The sequence below is a fragment of the Onychostruthus taczanowskii genome, unplaced genomic scaffold (genome assembly GCF_017590055.1).
Source record: "Onychostruthus taczanowskii isolate IOZ18803 unplaced genomic scaffold, ASM1759005v1 scaffold121, whole genome shotgun sequence".
Taxonomy (NCBI): Eukaryota; Metazoa; Chordata; class Aves; order Passeriformes; family Passeridae; genus Onychostruthus; species Onychostruthus taczanowskii.
Window position 1 is genome coordinate 254,401 of NW_024498363.1, and position 13,575 is coordinate 267,975.

Here is a 13,575-nt window from a genome sequence, read left to right on the forward strand (position 1 = left end):
ATATGACAGAAACAGGCATGCCCTATAGCAGATGCAAACAAAGAATTAACAATTCAGCTTGATTAAAACACAGTTTAAGAATGCAAAAGCCCAGTGGTGGAACTCTCAGCAGAACAGTGAATTTTAAATGCTAGCAATGGTAAAACACTAAAGGACTTAAGCCTACCTTAGGCCCTATAGAACAGTAAGTATTGGTCATGTTAATTGATGTTTTGCCATTTCACTGTTAAATACAGTAAGGATTCAAAATGTAACGCAATACAAAGAAGGAAAACTACACAACTCAGTGTAGCAGCCACAAGCCTGCAAGGCCTCCCTGGCAGTCAGCTGCTTAAATAAGAAATGCCTAGTCATGATGACTGGACCAAAGAAACCCCTCTTCCACCTTCGGACCCTTGCTACCTCTCTATATGACAATAGGTCATTTTTGCCTTGACCCTTACTATTGGACTATTTCCCAAAACGTCTACACCCTATATAAACCCCTCTTTTTCTGCCCAGCTCTGCAGAAGAGCTGTCACTGTGGCCTTCTGCAGAAGCTGCCAATAAAGACACCTCTGTGGAACCGCATACAACTCTTCTAATCTCTCTCCTGCATCTGCCGAGGCACTTAGCAAGCTAAGAGCTGGAATCACTAAAGAGCTGAATTCACCAAAGAGCTGAGCTCACTTAAGAGCTGAGCTGCTTGCTAAGATTGCCTACAGGTGGGAGCTTGCTGAGGGACCCAGACAGGTTGTGCTTAGCAGGAGTTTGCTATCTGGGACACCTATGGCAGCCGGGCTTGCAGAGACCCTGAGAACCCTTGCCATAATAAATAACTGAGGGCTGCTAAATAATATTGGTAAATTACAAGTGGAGAGAATTTGTCTTTCAATCACTGGAAAAGTAAGTATTAAAATAACTGATTCTCACTAGCAGAACTACATGCTTGGAGCATTTCCTCTATTTTTCCCCACTCCTCAGCCCAATGACTAAATCCACTCAGATAATGCAAGAAAAGAAAAACCCAGTTGTATGGAGACAGAGGGTGCTCCACAAAACCAAGATTTGCTTATGATAGCGCAGAACTTAAACAAAAATTTGACAGTTTCACATATTGTGTCAAAGGTGACGGTCAAGAGCCACTTAAACAAAACCCTTATTCAACCAACCGAGTCCAAAACATTTGAGAGGGACTGATCTCCTCATGATCCATCTTGGGACATAGCATACCCTGTCTGACAGTCCTCTGTCAACCCACCTTCCTCAGTAGTTTGAACAGGTCTCTGGCTAATTGATCTTATCTGGATATGACAACATACCCTCACACTAAAAGCTACAAACTAGTATCAGGTCAAACAATTACATTTTCAAGATACTCAGTTCTAGTAAACATCCACATGTGACTTACTGTAATTCAAACATATGAGGTAAAAGTAATGAGTTTTCCTTTGGCTAATATTTAGTAAGTTCCACAAGCCGTGCACTAAGCTGTTGTGTTCAGCCACAGAACACTAACTAGAGACTGAGAAGAGGCATACTAAGTTTCAACAATAAGACAGATGTAAGACTTATTTTGGGCAATCACCATAATCTAAACAAACAGTTGTGGAGAAGAGCATGAGAACTGAACAGAATCTTTTCAGACAGCAAGTACTCACTGTCCAGTACTTCAGAAGTTGCTAGATGAGCTCTGCAGATGTGGTTGGATGTACAGTTACTGTTTGATTCCTTGCCCACTACACTTACTATGGAAGCAAAGGAAATCACACAAAGCAAAAAGCTACACACATCTGTAAGGTAAGAGAAATAAAAATAAGGCGTAGGCACAGCACAAGCCATTCCATATTAAAAAGACTATTTTAGACAGTTCTAACCCACCGCTAGAAAAGGGAAAAACTGCACAGGATGAAATTAAAAAAAAGATTAAACTTCCAGTAGCCTTTAAGGAAGAAACCACTTGCAAGAGCAGGAAGAGAAAACTCCTTCAAACATAACTAAGTGATGAAGGTGCACCCAGAAAGTCACGTGGAGTCAAGAGAATAAGCAAGTGAAGTGTAGGAGTACTTCAGATGCATGTAGAGTACAATAAAAACATAGTACGATCTAATAAACATCCATCGGAAAGTAGGGCTTGTAACTTTGTCAAAACTGCTTTTCATCATGCAACAGTTTGTTCCCCTTGTACACATCCCTGCCCTGTGTTCATGTGGTTTTCCCAGGGATGAAAGTTTAATGCCACTATCCTAGTTACTTCTATAGAATACTTAAGGACAAACCAAAGCAGTGCAGCTTTTGCCAGTTATAAAAAATAGAAGACCTGGCCTTTCTAAGCCATATTTAGAAGTTTTAACAGACTAAGTGTAAGAGCCAACAGCTAAAAACACACTTGAAGTGGACACAGAGGTGCAGTATCTACAAATCTAACTTACCTGATCATTACAAATACTTTAGAGCAGTACTATGCACAAGTAACACCTGAAAAAATTTTGAAAAAAACCTACATATGAAGAAATGCATTTCACAAGCTGTAACGCGATATCCTAACTAAAGGATCACAAAGCCTACAGTGAGAAACAGTTTAGTATTCTTTTGGAGGCTCTAATTCAGACAACATATTCAGTAGTGACTTACCTGCTCTTATTTTAACAGTGCATAGAATTTTATTATGAGCTAAAAATGTATAAATTGTACAGACTGATTAATATTGATCATAAGGAAGCATTAGAAATATTTGAAATGGGACTGACAACCTGATCAGAAAAAAAATAATCACACAATACAAATCTGAAAACATACACCTCTAAACATGAGAGTATTCATACATGCAATACAGGGCACAGGAGACAAAGAGTGCCTCTCCCACTGTCTTGAAGGCATAGGATTCCACCTGGAAACTAAAATGAAGAGCTTATTTTCCTGCAGGTATTTTCCCTCCTCACACCTATTCCCTTGATTTGTACATTTCACCACTCCATCTTTTTAATTCCTCTTTTATTCATGAAGGCCCTATCTAATAATTCAATTCTTCATGCTGCTTCAGCCCCCACCTGCTCATGTCTCAAAGGTTTTCAGTATTTAAAGTACAGTAGGGCAAGTAGTACTTACAAACAGGCTCTTACTGCAACATTCTCAATTCTAGTACATGACTGTTGTATTAATATCATACATAAAATCTCAGAGGGTAGCTATCAGCTACTACAGCTCAAACCTGGACAAATATGCTGAATTTACCATTTCTGGAGTAAACTCCTGTGCCTTCATTTAGAACTCTTATCAGCACAATTTTTTATTTTTTGTATTTTTTATTTTACTCACTTGGCCACAGACTGGATAACTTTAGAAGAGGTATCCTTAATATTAGTGAAAAATCGCTCTGTTCCACCCCTCAGAATATCAAAGAACCCTCCATAAGTCTGGTCACATTCCGCAACGGTCAGGCCTAGAGTAGTTGAATAAAAATAATTGTACTTTATTATGGAGCCCATTCCAGGATATGACTTAAAGCATGTTGCCTATAAAGCTGGAAGGAAGTGAATGCACATACAGGCTACACCTTGCTGTAAGGCTCACAGTTCCAAAGTTCTCCTTAACTCTGACCTATGCAAAAAAATAGTACTTCTAGCAGTCAGGAAGTACCAGTGATATACCTAACACACTGTTTAATTTGCTGTCTGTATTTATGAGTAAACAAGGCAGAAAATTCTGGAAGTAAGGCATATGTTTCATAGTGTCAATGCAAACATTGCCTTTCTTTAGTACCAGTTTCTGAAGTGCAGCTTATCATAAGCAGATCGACTTAATCATCTCCAGTAGACACATTTTAATGCAGGGCTTCAGATGCAGCTGGCATAGTTAAACTTAAGTATCAAGTACAACATCCCAGATAGCACAACATCACAGCACAATATACCTATTAATATGATTGTATATAACAAACAGTAGGCATTCTTACACAAAACATGACCAGACAGACTTTTGATTATAATTGCAATACGATGTTGGATTCTTCCACAGACATTGATATACACACATTATTAGTGCAATAAATGTTACCCAATTTTAACATTTCCCCTGGAAAATTGATATCCCTTGTCTCATTGACAGTTCATCATAATTAATATCAAGCAAGAAATTTCAAGCTGGAAGGAAAACTGAATACAATACGAAATAGTCCCTTGGTATCTTCTACATTAAAGTGCTCCATATTCAGATATAATAGTTAATATGGATGCAGAAAGAATAGTAAAAAACTAGATGCAAATAAGCCTATCAAGCTTATTTTCTTTACTATATTTTCAACTGAATGTACTCTGGATTATCTATTTCTACAGATTAAGTATGTATATTAAGCTTTGAATTGTGTCATTTTGGAGAGATGTTTTGGTTGATTCCATTTAGTTCTGCTAATCCAACAACTGTTTTTCTCAGATGGAACCCCAACTCCTCCTCACCACTGACGCCCTAGAGTGCAGCCCTCTCCTGCAGTCCAGTCTGGACAATGCTCCCATAATTAGCTGGATTCAAGGTAGTACCAGCTACAGCTGTTCCTGAAAGTGCTGACTGGACAGTCACTAGACCGAATGCTGCCTTCTCCCTTTGAGGCTGTCAGACACGGATCTTTTGGAAGTGAAAAACTAAATAGCTTTAGACTACTATCACTGCCAGATGAACTTCAAAATATCACGGTGGGGGGTCCAAAGTCTTTTTGAGCAGGAGAGAAAACAAGAGAGAGGTGGACCCAGGTGCTTACGGAAATATTTCTTCCTCATACAGGCTTTTTGCAGTCTAAAATAAACACATTTGAGGTCAGCAAATTCCAGGCATTACTGAACTACTATGGTCCATAGCCAGAATCCCTACAATTTCTTCTGTATTTCTTTATTAAGCTATCTGTATTTATCCAGACATTAAACCTGTTTTAACACCAAGTGATAACAACACACCAAAAATAGCTGCCATCTTTTTATGTTGTAACACATCTGATGTTAAATAGTTCCTCTTGAAAAGCAAAGGCAACTGTTGCTCTCTTTACCTCAGAAATTCAGTGTTGAACACAAACTCAGGCTATGTCCTGATTTCAGTACCTTCTGCCACAAGGTAACAACGTTTCAATTAAAACACAAAACTCGAGGATTTTTAACAGTTTATATTCAAACTCCTATTAAATGCGGCTCTTTAGACAATGCACTTTCAAATATTGTCGCCTCATTGAATAAGAAAGTTTCAGGGTTTAAAATAGGCTATTTTCACCCCTCTGTCATAACCTGAACACTTCCTCTACAGCTCTCATTCGTTAAACCATTATTGCTTCTCATAACCACACCATTATCAAGTTTTAGTTCACTTATGTCAACACCCCTGCTTCTACTGGTCAATAGCGCACTTTAAATTATTTTCCATAGGAAACATAATTTTTATCTTGCACAGAAATGGACTTGAGAAATTCATATTTGCATAACAACACAAAATCAAACCTTGCAAAAAAGAAAAAATATAAGGCTAGAAGCAATGACATAAATACCAAATAGCTAGTACTAATGCAAAATTTGTAAAATCCCCAAATTACTTTTTTTCCCCCCATGGAAGATATGCATTTGTCTTTATACTAAAATGGTATCTCTTTTTGAACATACCTGCATTGTACAAATTGTTGAGCTGCCCTGCAGGCTTGGAGCTCTGTGAAACAGATGTCACAGATGTCCGAGGCTGAGCATTGTTTCCATAGCCTCCGTTTTGCTCCAGAAGCTGAGAAGAATAATACTCCAGATGAGAATTTTCTTGCTAATTTACCCAACTTGCTATGCTTGGCAAATTATTGCTCCTTGGTGAGAACAAGCAAACTAAACCTCAGGACAAAGCCAGAAAGTTAAGATACACTAATTGACTCACCTGCAGTATAGTGCAAATTAAGCATTGAACAGGAGATGCCTAAGTGGGTTTCAAGTTAGTGTAAGCAGAGCCTTCATATACAAAACTTTTCTGTGCAAGTTAATTATGATAGAAAACAGCATGTCAAACAGAGTGCTAGCATACTAAACAAGAGGATGAAAATATTTTCAAAAAGCAGTAAGAAATACTAAATCTCTTTTAAGGTCTCTGTTCTTTAAAGGGCATATTTTCAAAGATCCGACAAGTGATACTAATCAATTCAACTGAACTTCAAAATAAATCCGTGAAAAATTTTCAAAATATGAAGGAACAGGGGACCTGCTCAGAAATCTTTTACTATACTGCAGAGGACAGAAAGGAGGCCTGATCAATTATATTCCTTATGAGACATTTTTACCTCTGTGATGGGGGATTTAGGATTGACATTCCTAGCTGCTGCAATCTCCTGCAGTTGGTTCACAAGTTCAGTGATTGACAATCTCTCCTCTGGGTTCACTTTCAAAGTGGAGCCTAAAAAAAGGAGATCCAGACAATGTAAACACTTCAAAGCTTTTCTCCCAGCTGATAATAATTTCTTCAATACATTCCAGTGCAATAAGCAAACACCTGAACAGAATGGAGAAATTACTAAATCAATATCCAAGTATAATTCTCTTAATAGTATCCATGAGAAAAAAAACAACACTACACAGGATCAATAATATTTCAAAGAATGCAACCTGGGAACAGTTAAGAAAGAACATGAGAGATAACTTTGTATCTAATACTATTGCAGTCAGATACATTTCTGGAACAGTAATTAACAATTCCAGAAACCTATCTGAAACCCAAAGCAAACAATTTTTCAAGCAAGTTCAAAGAAACCAAATCAAAAGACCAGATGTTCCAATGGACTAATTCAGATACCATGCAATACACTTAAAAGAAACTAAAAAAGCAACTTTCACATAAAATTTCATTATTTTTCTATAATGGATTAAGATTATTAATAAAATAAGAAGTTGCTGCAGTCTACCTTTTTCACCTTCCCATGTCAATAACATTTAACTATCAGTAGAACAACCGTTAATAACAACATGTATCCACAAAGACACCCAATAAAATAATACTGTAAACTTACGAATGAGATCATGAAAGACAGAGTAGCGGGTGTCATTTTGTGGGATGACATATTTCCCATTGACTATGCGAAGTTTAGCTCCATCTTCAAACGGGTGTTGCCTAAAGCACAGCAAGTACAGGATACAGCCCAGAGCCTACAGAGGTAAACAGAAATACTGTGTAGGATTATGCATAGGATCCTGCAGGGGACCTTGAGGCTGGAAAAGACCTTTATGATCCTCAAGTTCAAAGGTTAACTTAGCTCTGCCAAATCCACCGCTAAACCGTGTCCCTCAGTACCATATCTACACATCTTTTGAATGCCTTCATGGATGGTAACTCAACCACTGCCCAGGACAGTTCTTCCAGTGCCCAAAAATCCTTACAGTGAAGAAATCTTTTCTAATATCCAACCTAAACATCCCCTTGTGCAACTTGAGGCCATTTCCTCTAGTCCTATCACCTGTCATATGGGAAAACTATTCCTGTCTATTTTTAAAAAATCATGTAGAAGTCATTACAAGAAATCCATTTTATGAATTTCAAAGCATACAAAAATAAGTTGTCTTGCCATACTGAACATGTTCAAGAGCAGGAATATTCTTTCAAAAAACGTTCAGAAGTTTTATTTCATATCTCAATCCTGTGCTGCAAGGAGACACATTTTATTTGTCAAGACAGAATTTGGTCGAACTTGGATACATTGTTATGCAATACAAAAGCTAGGTGACTATGTAAGTACTAAGCAAATTGCTTAAAAAACTCTAGGGAGACACACAACACTTTCTCTAAAATGCATCTTCTGATGAAGGTTTGAAGAAAATAAGCCCAAAATTACAGTCCTTTTATTCTCTACAGTCAGGTAGCTATTCAACTCTTGGAACAAATAAAATTTAAGACCATTTTCAGACAAGTTCATTCAAGGCTCAAAAACCACAAAAACCCAGACTACTATATCCTGGGAACTTCCAAGTTCCTTCCTGTGTCCAACTTGAGATTTCTTTAACCTGAGAAGACAAAAACTAACAAAGACAGAAATCAGTTCTGAATTCTAATCACCTGAATAACCCAGGTGTTAAGGATTAGCTAGGATAACTGAACCCGTTACTGAAGTAAATGTGAATTGATATGTATGTTTTCAAATAAGATATGAAATATGCTGGCAGGTATATTATCATAACAGAAACATGTTCTTTCTTCAAGAAAGAAACAAACTTTCACCTATAAAAGTTTGATAATAAAGCACCCAATGCCTCCACGTAACTGTTGGCATAATGAGTTGTGAAAATTCCTCCTCTAAGTTTCTTCTGAAAGCCAGTATGTATAGTTACTTAAACATTTGGACTTTTATAGCCCTCACAAATGAAGCAATCCATTGAAGATGTTACCTAAGAAAACTGCCCACTACCTTCAGCCCTCTGTGTGCACCATCTCCAACTTGGTTGTCAATTTATCCCAAGAAGAGCTTCTAAAGTCTGAAAGTTATTGATGTCTCTGAGGTGTAGGGATTTAGTTACTCCAAAATACTTTGAGAGCCTCTCAGTCCAGGACCAGAAATAAAGTACATTTGTTAATTCTGTATATTCTTGCACATTTTTGTCAGGCTGTGGAAAAAGACTCTTTGTAAAGTGTACATGGAACCATCATACAGTCCACACCAACTAATTCAGCAGGGCAGTACAGAAAATACCATCTACACCTCCACAAAATGCTTACTCACAAAGCAGATGATCATTTAGTTAGAGAAACAAAACTACTCCCTGTGCAGCCCAAGATACTCTGCACATCAGGAGAGAGCACCCACAGCCACACAGGAGAGAAAAGTACCAAGGCAATCAGTTGAACACACAGGAAACAGAGAGGCCTCTCAGATTTGATTTTTGCTTCAATTGCTGGAGAATGTTATTAACTTCCTCTGGTTTACCTGTAACTTAGGATTGTAACTGTGATAAATTTTGGCTGTTTTAAACACCAACTGTCATTCAATTTGTCTAGAAGGCAATTTCAGCTGCAGCAAGGCAAGTCCTCAAAGCCAACACCATTCACACAGCCTCAGTACTGCTACACCTGACAGAAGAGTTCATTCCCAAGATGTTGTCCCAAAGCTGCACAGTCCTTCTGTAGAAGTTACCCAGACCCATCTGAGCACTCACAAGCCAGAAGGAAAAAAGCAGAACCACAATCAAAAATAGCTAGGAGTAACTTTTGACCTGCTACTGGGCCTTTACCAGCAACTAATTGAAATCTTCCTTAGGATGACAGTGGGGTTTTTAAAAGGTTCAGACAGTGTTTGGGGATTAAGGGGATAAGAAAGAAACAAACAAACAAATAAACAAATTTAAACAAATAAAAATAGTTATTTTTCCCTGGATTATTTTCAGGTAACAAGCAGCACACTAGAGTTCTACAGTACAACTGCAGGATGACACAGATATTAGACACAAGTAAAATTAAGTCAAATTAAACTACATGAAACCTGAAGAGATCGTTCAGCTCACATTGAATTAAAAGCTGCAGTATGTCTTGCATGGACCATTAAAACTTTTTAATTAGATATTGGCTAGGAGAACCCAGCTTTGAAATTTTGCTCCTTAACAAACATTTCTGAAGTCATTTTGCTTTTCAAAAATCTTTGAGAGTGAGAGGGTATGAAGGGCCTTTCAAGCATGGAGAAAAAGCACTTGACAAGGAACAGCCTGTCACTTAGTAGAATTTGAGTTCAGGAATTCACATTAATTTTGAAAACAAGTAACTAAAACATTTGGATTCAGTGTTTATTTTCTGATCTTTAGGCAGAAAATGTACAGAAAGCAGACAGCAAGTCTAAGAAACTCTGGACTTAAAATGACACCTAATCACATTCCCACTGTGGAGTCAATGTGGTTGATAACTAACCTTTCATCTGTGCTGCTGTTCTAAGACAGACATTACTTCCTTTGTTTTTAAGCTCATGTAGTGATAAATACACAGACTCAAGAGTGTTAATCACTCTACCTGCTTTCTTTGAAAAATTGGGTTTTTTTATCCTAGACACAAACTACAAATCATTTATGCTTCCAGAGACAGGGCCATATTCTACTGCAAAATACTTTTATATTTTTATTGAACCCAAAGCATAAAGTAAAAAATATGGAACAATACATTCCAACTCAGGTATGGTAAATGAAACAGATCTTCCTAAAATACAGAAGGAGACCACCATATTAACACTAACATATACATATATTTTATTTTCAACAAAAAATAAACTGCAATTGCCCTTTTGAGTGATGATTTTATTGAACACATTCCTAGTTTTGTTTTTGACTGGACATTAACACGGCAAACCAGGATGGGCAATGAGGTTTCGAAGGAACTTAGGAATAAAAAGAAGATTCATCATCTTTGGAAGGAGGGTCAGGTATCTCAGGAAGTATTTCATGGGGTTGCTACAGCATGTAGTAGGAAAAAACTTAGGGCGGCCAAAGTTCAGTTTGAACTCAATTTGGCAACTTTTGTAAAGGACAATAAAAAAATGTTTTTACAAATATATTAATGGCAAAAGGAAGGGTAAGACCAACCTTTGTTCTCTACTGGATGTAGGAGGGAACTTAGTAACTGAAGATGAGGAGAAGGCAGAAGTGCTTAACACCTTCTTTGCCTCAGTCTTTAGTGACAAGATGGCTTGTGCTCAGGACAGCTCTCCTCCTGGGTTGGCAGATGGTGTCAGGGAACAGAATAGTCACCCTGTTATCCAGGAGGAAATCGTCAGAGGCCTGCTGAGCCACTGATGTTCATAAATCTATGGGCCCAGATGGGATCCATCCCAGGGAGATGAGGGAGCTGGCAGATGAGCTTGTGAAGCCACTCTCCATCATTTACCAGCAGTCTGGCTCACTGGTGAGGTTCCAGATGGCTGGAAGCTGGCCAATGTGACACCCATCCACAAAAAGCGTGGGAAGGAAGATCCTGGTAATTATAGGCCAGTTAGCCTGACCTCAGTACCTGGTAAGGTAATGGAACAGTTTATACTGAGTATCATCATGCAACACTTACAGGATGGCCAGGTATCAGATGCAGCCAGCATAGATTTAGGAGGGGCAGGTCCCATCTAACCAACCTGATCTCCTTTTATAAGCAGGTGACCCACCTGGTGAATGAGGGGAAGGTTGTGGATGTTGTCTATTTGGACTTCAGCAAAGCCTTTGACACTGTCTCCCACAGCACAGTCCTGGAAAAGCTGGCAGCCCGTAGTTTAGACAGGAGCACTCTGTGATGGGTTAGGAACTGGCTGGATGGCCGGGTCCAGAGAGTGGTGGTGAACAGGGCTGCATCCAGCTGGCAGCCAATCACCAGTGGTGTCCTTAGGGGTCTGTGCTGGGGCCAGTTCTGTTCAATATTTTTACTGATTTCTTTATTACATGCATGAGGGTGTTGAGTCTTTCATAGTAAATTTGCAGAGGACACTAAGCTGCGAGTGTTGGAAGATAGGACGGCTCTGCAGAGAGACCTGGAATGGTTGGATGGATGGGCAGGGTCTAACAGGATAAGGTTTAATAAGTCCAAGTGCCAAGTCCTGCATTTTGGCCACAATAACCCCCTTAAATATAGATTAGATATCAGAAAAAAGTTTTTTACAGAAAGAGTGATAAAGTGCTGCCTGTCTGCCCAGGGAGGTGGTGGAGTCACCATCCCTGGATGTGTTTAAAAAAAGATGGGATGTGGCACTTGGTGCCATGGTTTAGTTGAAGTGTTAGGGCACAGGTTGGTCTTGATGATCTTGAAGGCCTCTTCCAACCTAGTCATTCTGTAATCCTGGCTCAGGCTGACAGTATTTAATGCACATGAAGAGACCAAATGGTCAGAAGAATGTGTTTTATTTTGTGTTTCTTCACATGCTACAAGGACATCAACAACAGCTGTAGAAACTGAACAAGAGTTCCCACAGTATCTTGCAACTAATTTAATAAACTGAATGAAGTTCCAAGATTGTTTATGCAATCTTTTAAAGCACCAGCATTACACTTTCTCAATTTGTCTTTTGATACACTGCTGATACAGGTAAGAACTGAACAGCTTGACACCTGCCTTCATAAGAACATCCCATAAACCAAGTCATTAAGCGCTACACTACTGGGGAGTACCTCAGTACTGCAACATTATGCAGCTGGAAAAGGTAGACCTGAGGATTTAATATCTACCTTTAATTCTCACTATAGATTTTTTAGTGAAAGTGTGCAGCTTACTATCCTTTCAAAGCATGAATGATCTCTGCATTGCTCTCATTCTTGATATCTGTCAGTATTTTAGCTACATTCCATACCTAGACATAACCATTTTGAACTCAGCAATAGGCTGTCACAGGATTATATGCATGGCAGAACATGAAAGGCAAGAATTTAAATCTAAGGACTCTAAGTATTCTGGATTTATGGTGGCAAGCTCCAACTAGGCAACAGTTCTACCGAATGTTAGCTCAGCATTGCCTTTCAAATAGAAGTCAAGTCTGATCCGGGAAAAAACCTTGCACAGTATATCTCATTCTTTTAACATTTAGATACAGAATCCATACTACTTAAGTTTATTTTGATCTAAGACAGCATCCTACATTTATTCCGGTGCTTTAGTTATTTAATCAACAAACTAACACAAAGCCTGCAAAATCAGTTTCACTATGACATGAGCAACTATGATGCAGCAAAAAAAAAAAAGACTTCTTACCCAAATGTCCTGCTTTTCACCAATTGGGAAGTTTGAATACAAGTCTATCATTTCTGGTGTCCTGTATATTGGTGTTGTATTCCTTGTGATCTGGAGAAGACAGAATTTATTAAAACAATCTTGAACAATGAGCTTTAACAGCAATCAACCAAGGAAACAGCTCTCCATGTAGAATGGATAATACGCTCATTTTTAAAATTTATTTCAGAAACACTTGTCAAGGAAAAGCCATCAATTGAATCCTGCAGTAGTCACAATAGCTTTGACATAAGGTCACGTGAAGACAGTAGGATTCAACATTGACCATCAGGAGTCCTCCCAAACAGCAAAGCACATGAAGTGAGGCAAAAATGGACAGGAGCACTAATACCAAAAATCAACAATTAGCCAATAAGTGAATTCACACTCCAGTGCATCTCTCTCACTTTGTCAGCTTAATGACAGTGCAGACAAATCCAAAGAGAAACTCTGGTCATAAGAATACCTGGAAATACCTTTTATACCATCTTTTTGCATAGACTATACAAAACAGTGGTACAACATCATCATTTCATCAGTGCAATGCTTTCCAAGAATACCAGACTGCAAAACAGGGGTTTGTAATGTCAGAAGTTGTACCCATGAACTTAAGTGTATTTCTCCTGCTGATGTACTACACTAGATTTGCTAGCATTACTCTCAACTCTAAACTAAGAACAAATGCACTTTGCAAAAGTACACTGCATCCTAGATTTGGTTACTGTAGTCCAAGGCACTGCAATAATGCCCACTCCTATTCTGCTGAGCAAACTTGCCTCTCATTTACAGATCATTCAACTGAGGAAAAACAGATCAGGTGGTGGACATCAGTGTGGCACAACCAATTTCTTGTCCAGTGCAACTAGAAGAAGCCCTAGTAACCAC

The 13,575-nt window shown here is 38.5% G+C and overlaps 1 protein-coding gene across 3 annotated transcripts in view; it reads right to left on the bottom strand.

Moving 5' to 3' along the window:
- Positions 1-13,575, bottom strand: part of GAK (cyclin G associated kinase) — a 67,958-nt gene that overhangs the window by 41,339 nt on the left and 13,044 nt on the right. For all 3 annotated transcript variants that reach the window (XM_041395901.1, XM_041395902.1, XM_041395900.1), the window contains exons 7-11: positions 12,673-12,762; positions 6,992-7,127; positions 6,269-6,381; positions 5,616-5,727; positions 3,298-3,421 (exon numbers count right to left, since the gene is read on the bottom strand). In XM_041395901.1, coding sequence (XP_041251835.1) covers positions 3,298-3,421; positions 5,616-5,727; positions 6,269-6,381; positions 6,992-7,127; positions 12,673-12,762 — 575 coding nt within the window. The remainder of the gene's footprint in view (positions 1-3,297; positions 3,422-5,615; positions 5,728-6,268; positions 6,382-6,991; positions 7,128-12,672; positions 12,763-13,575) is intronic.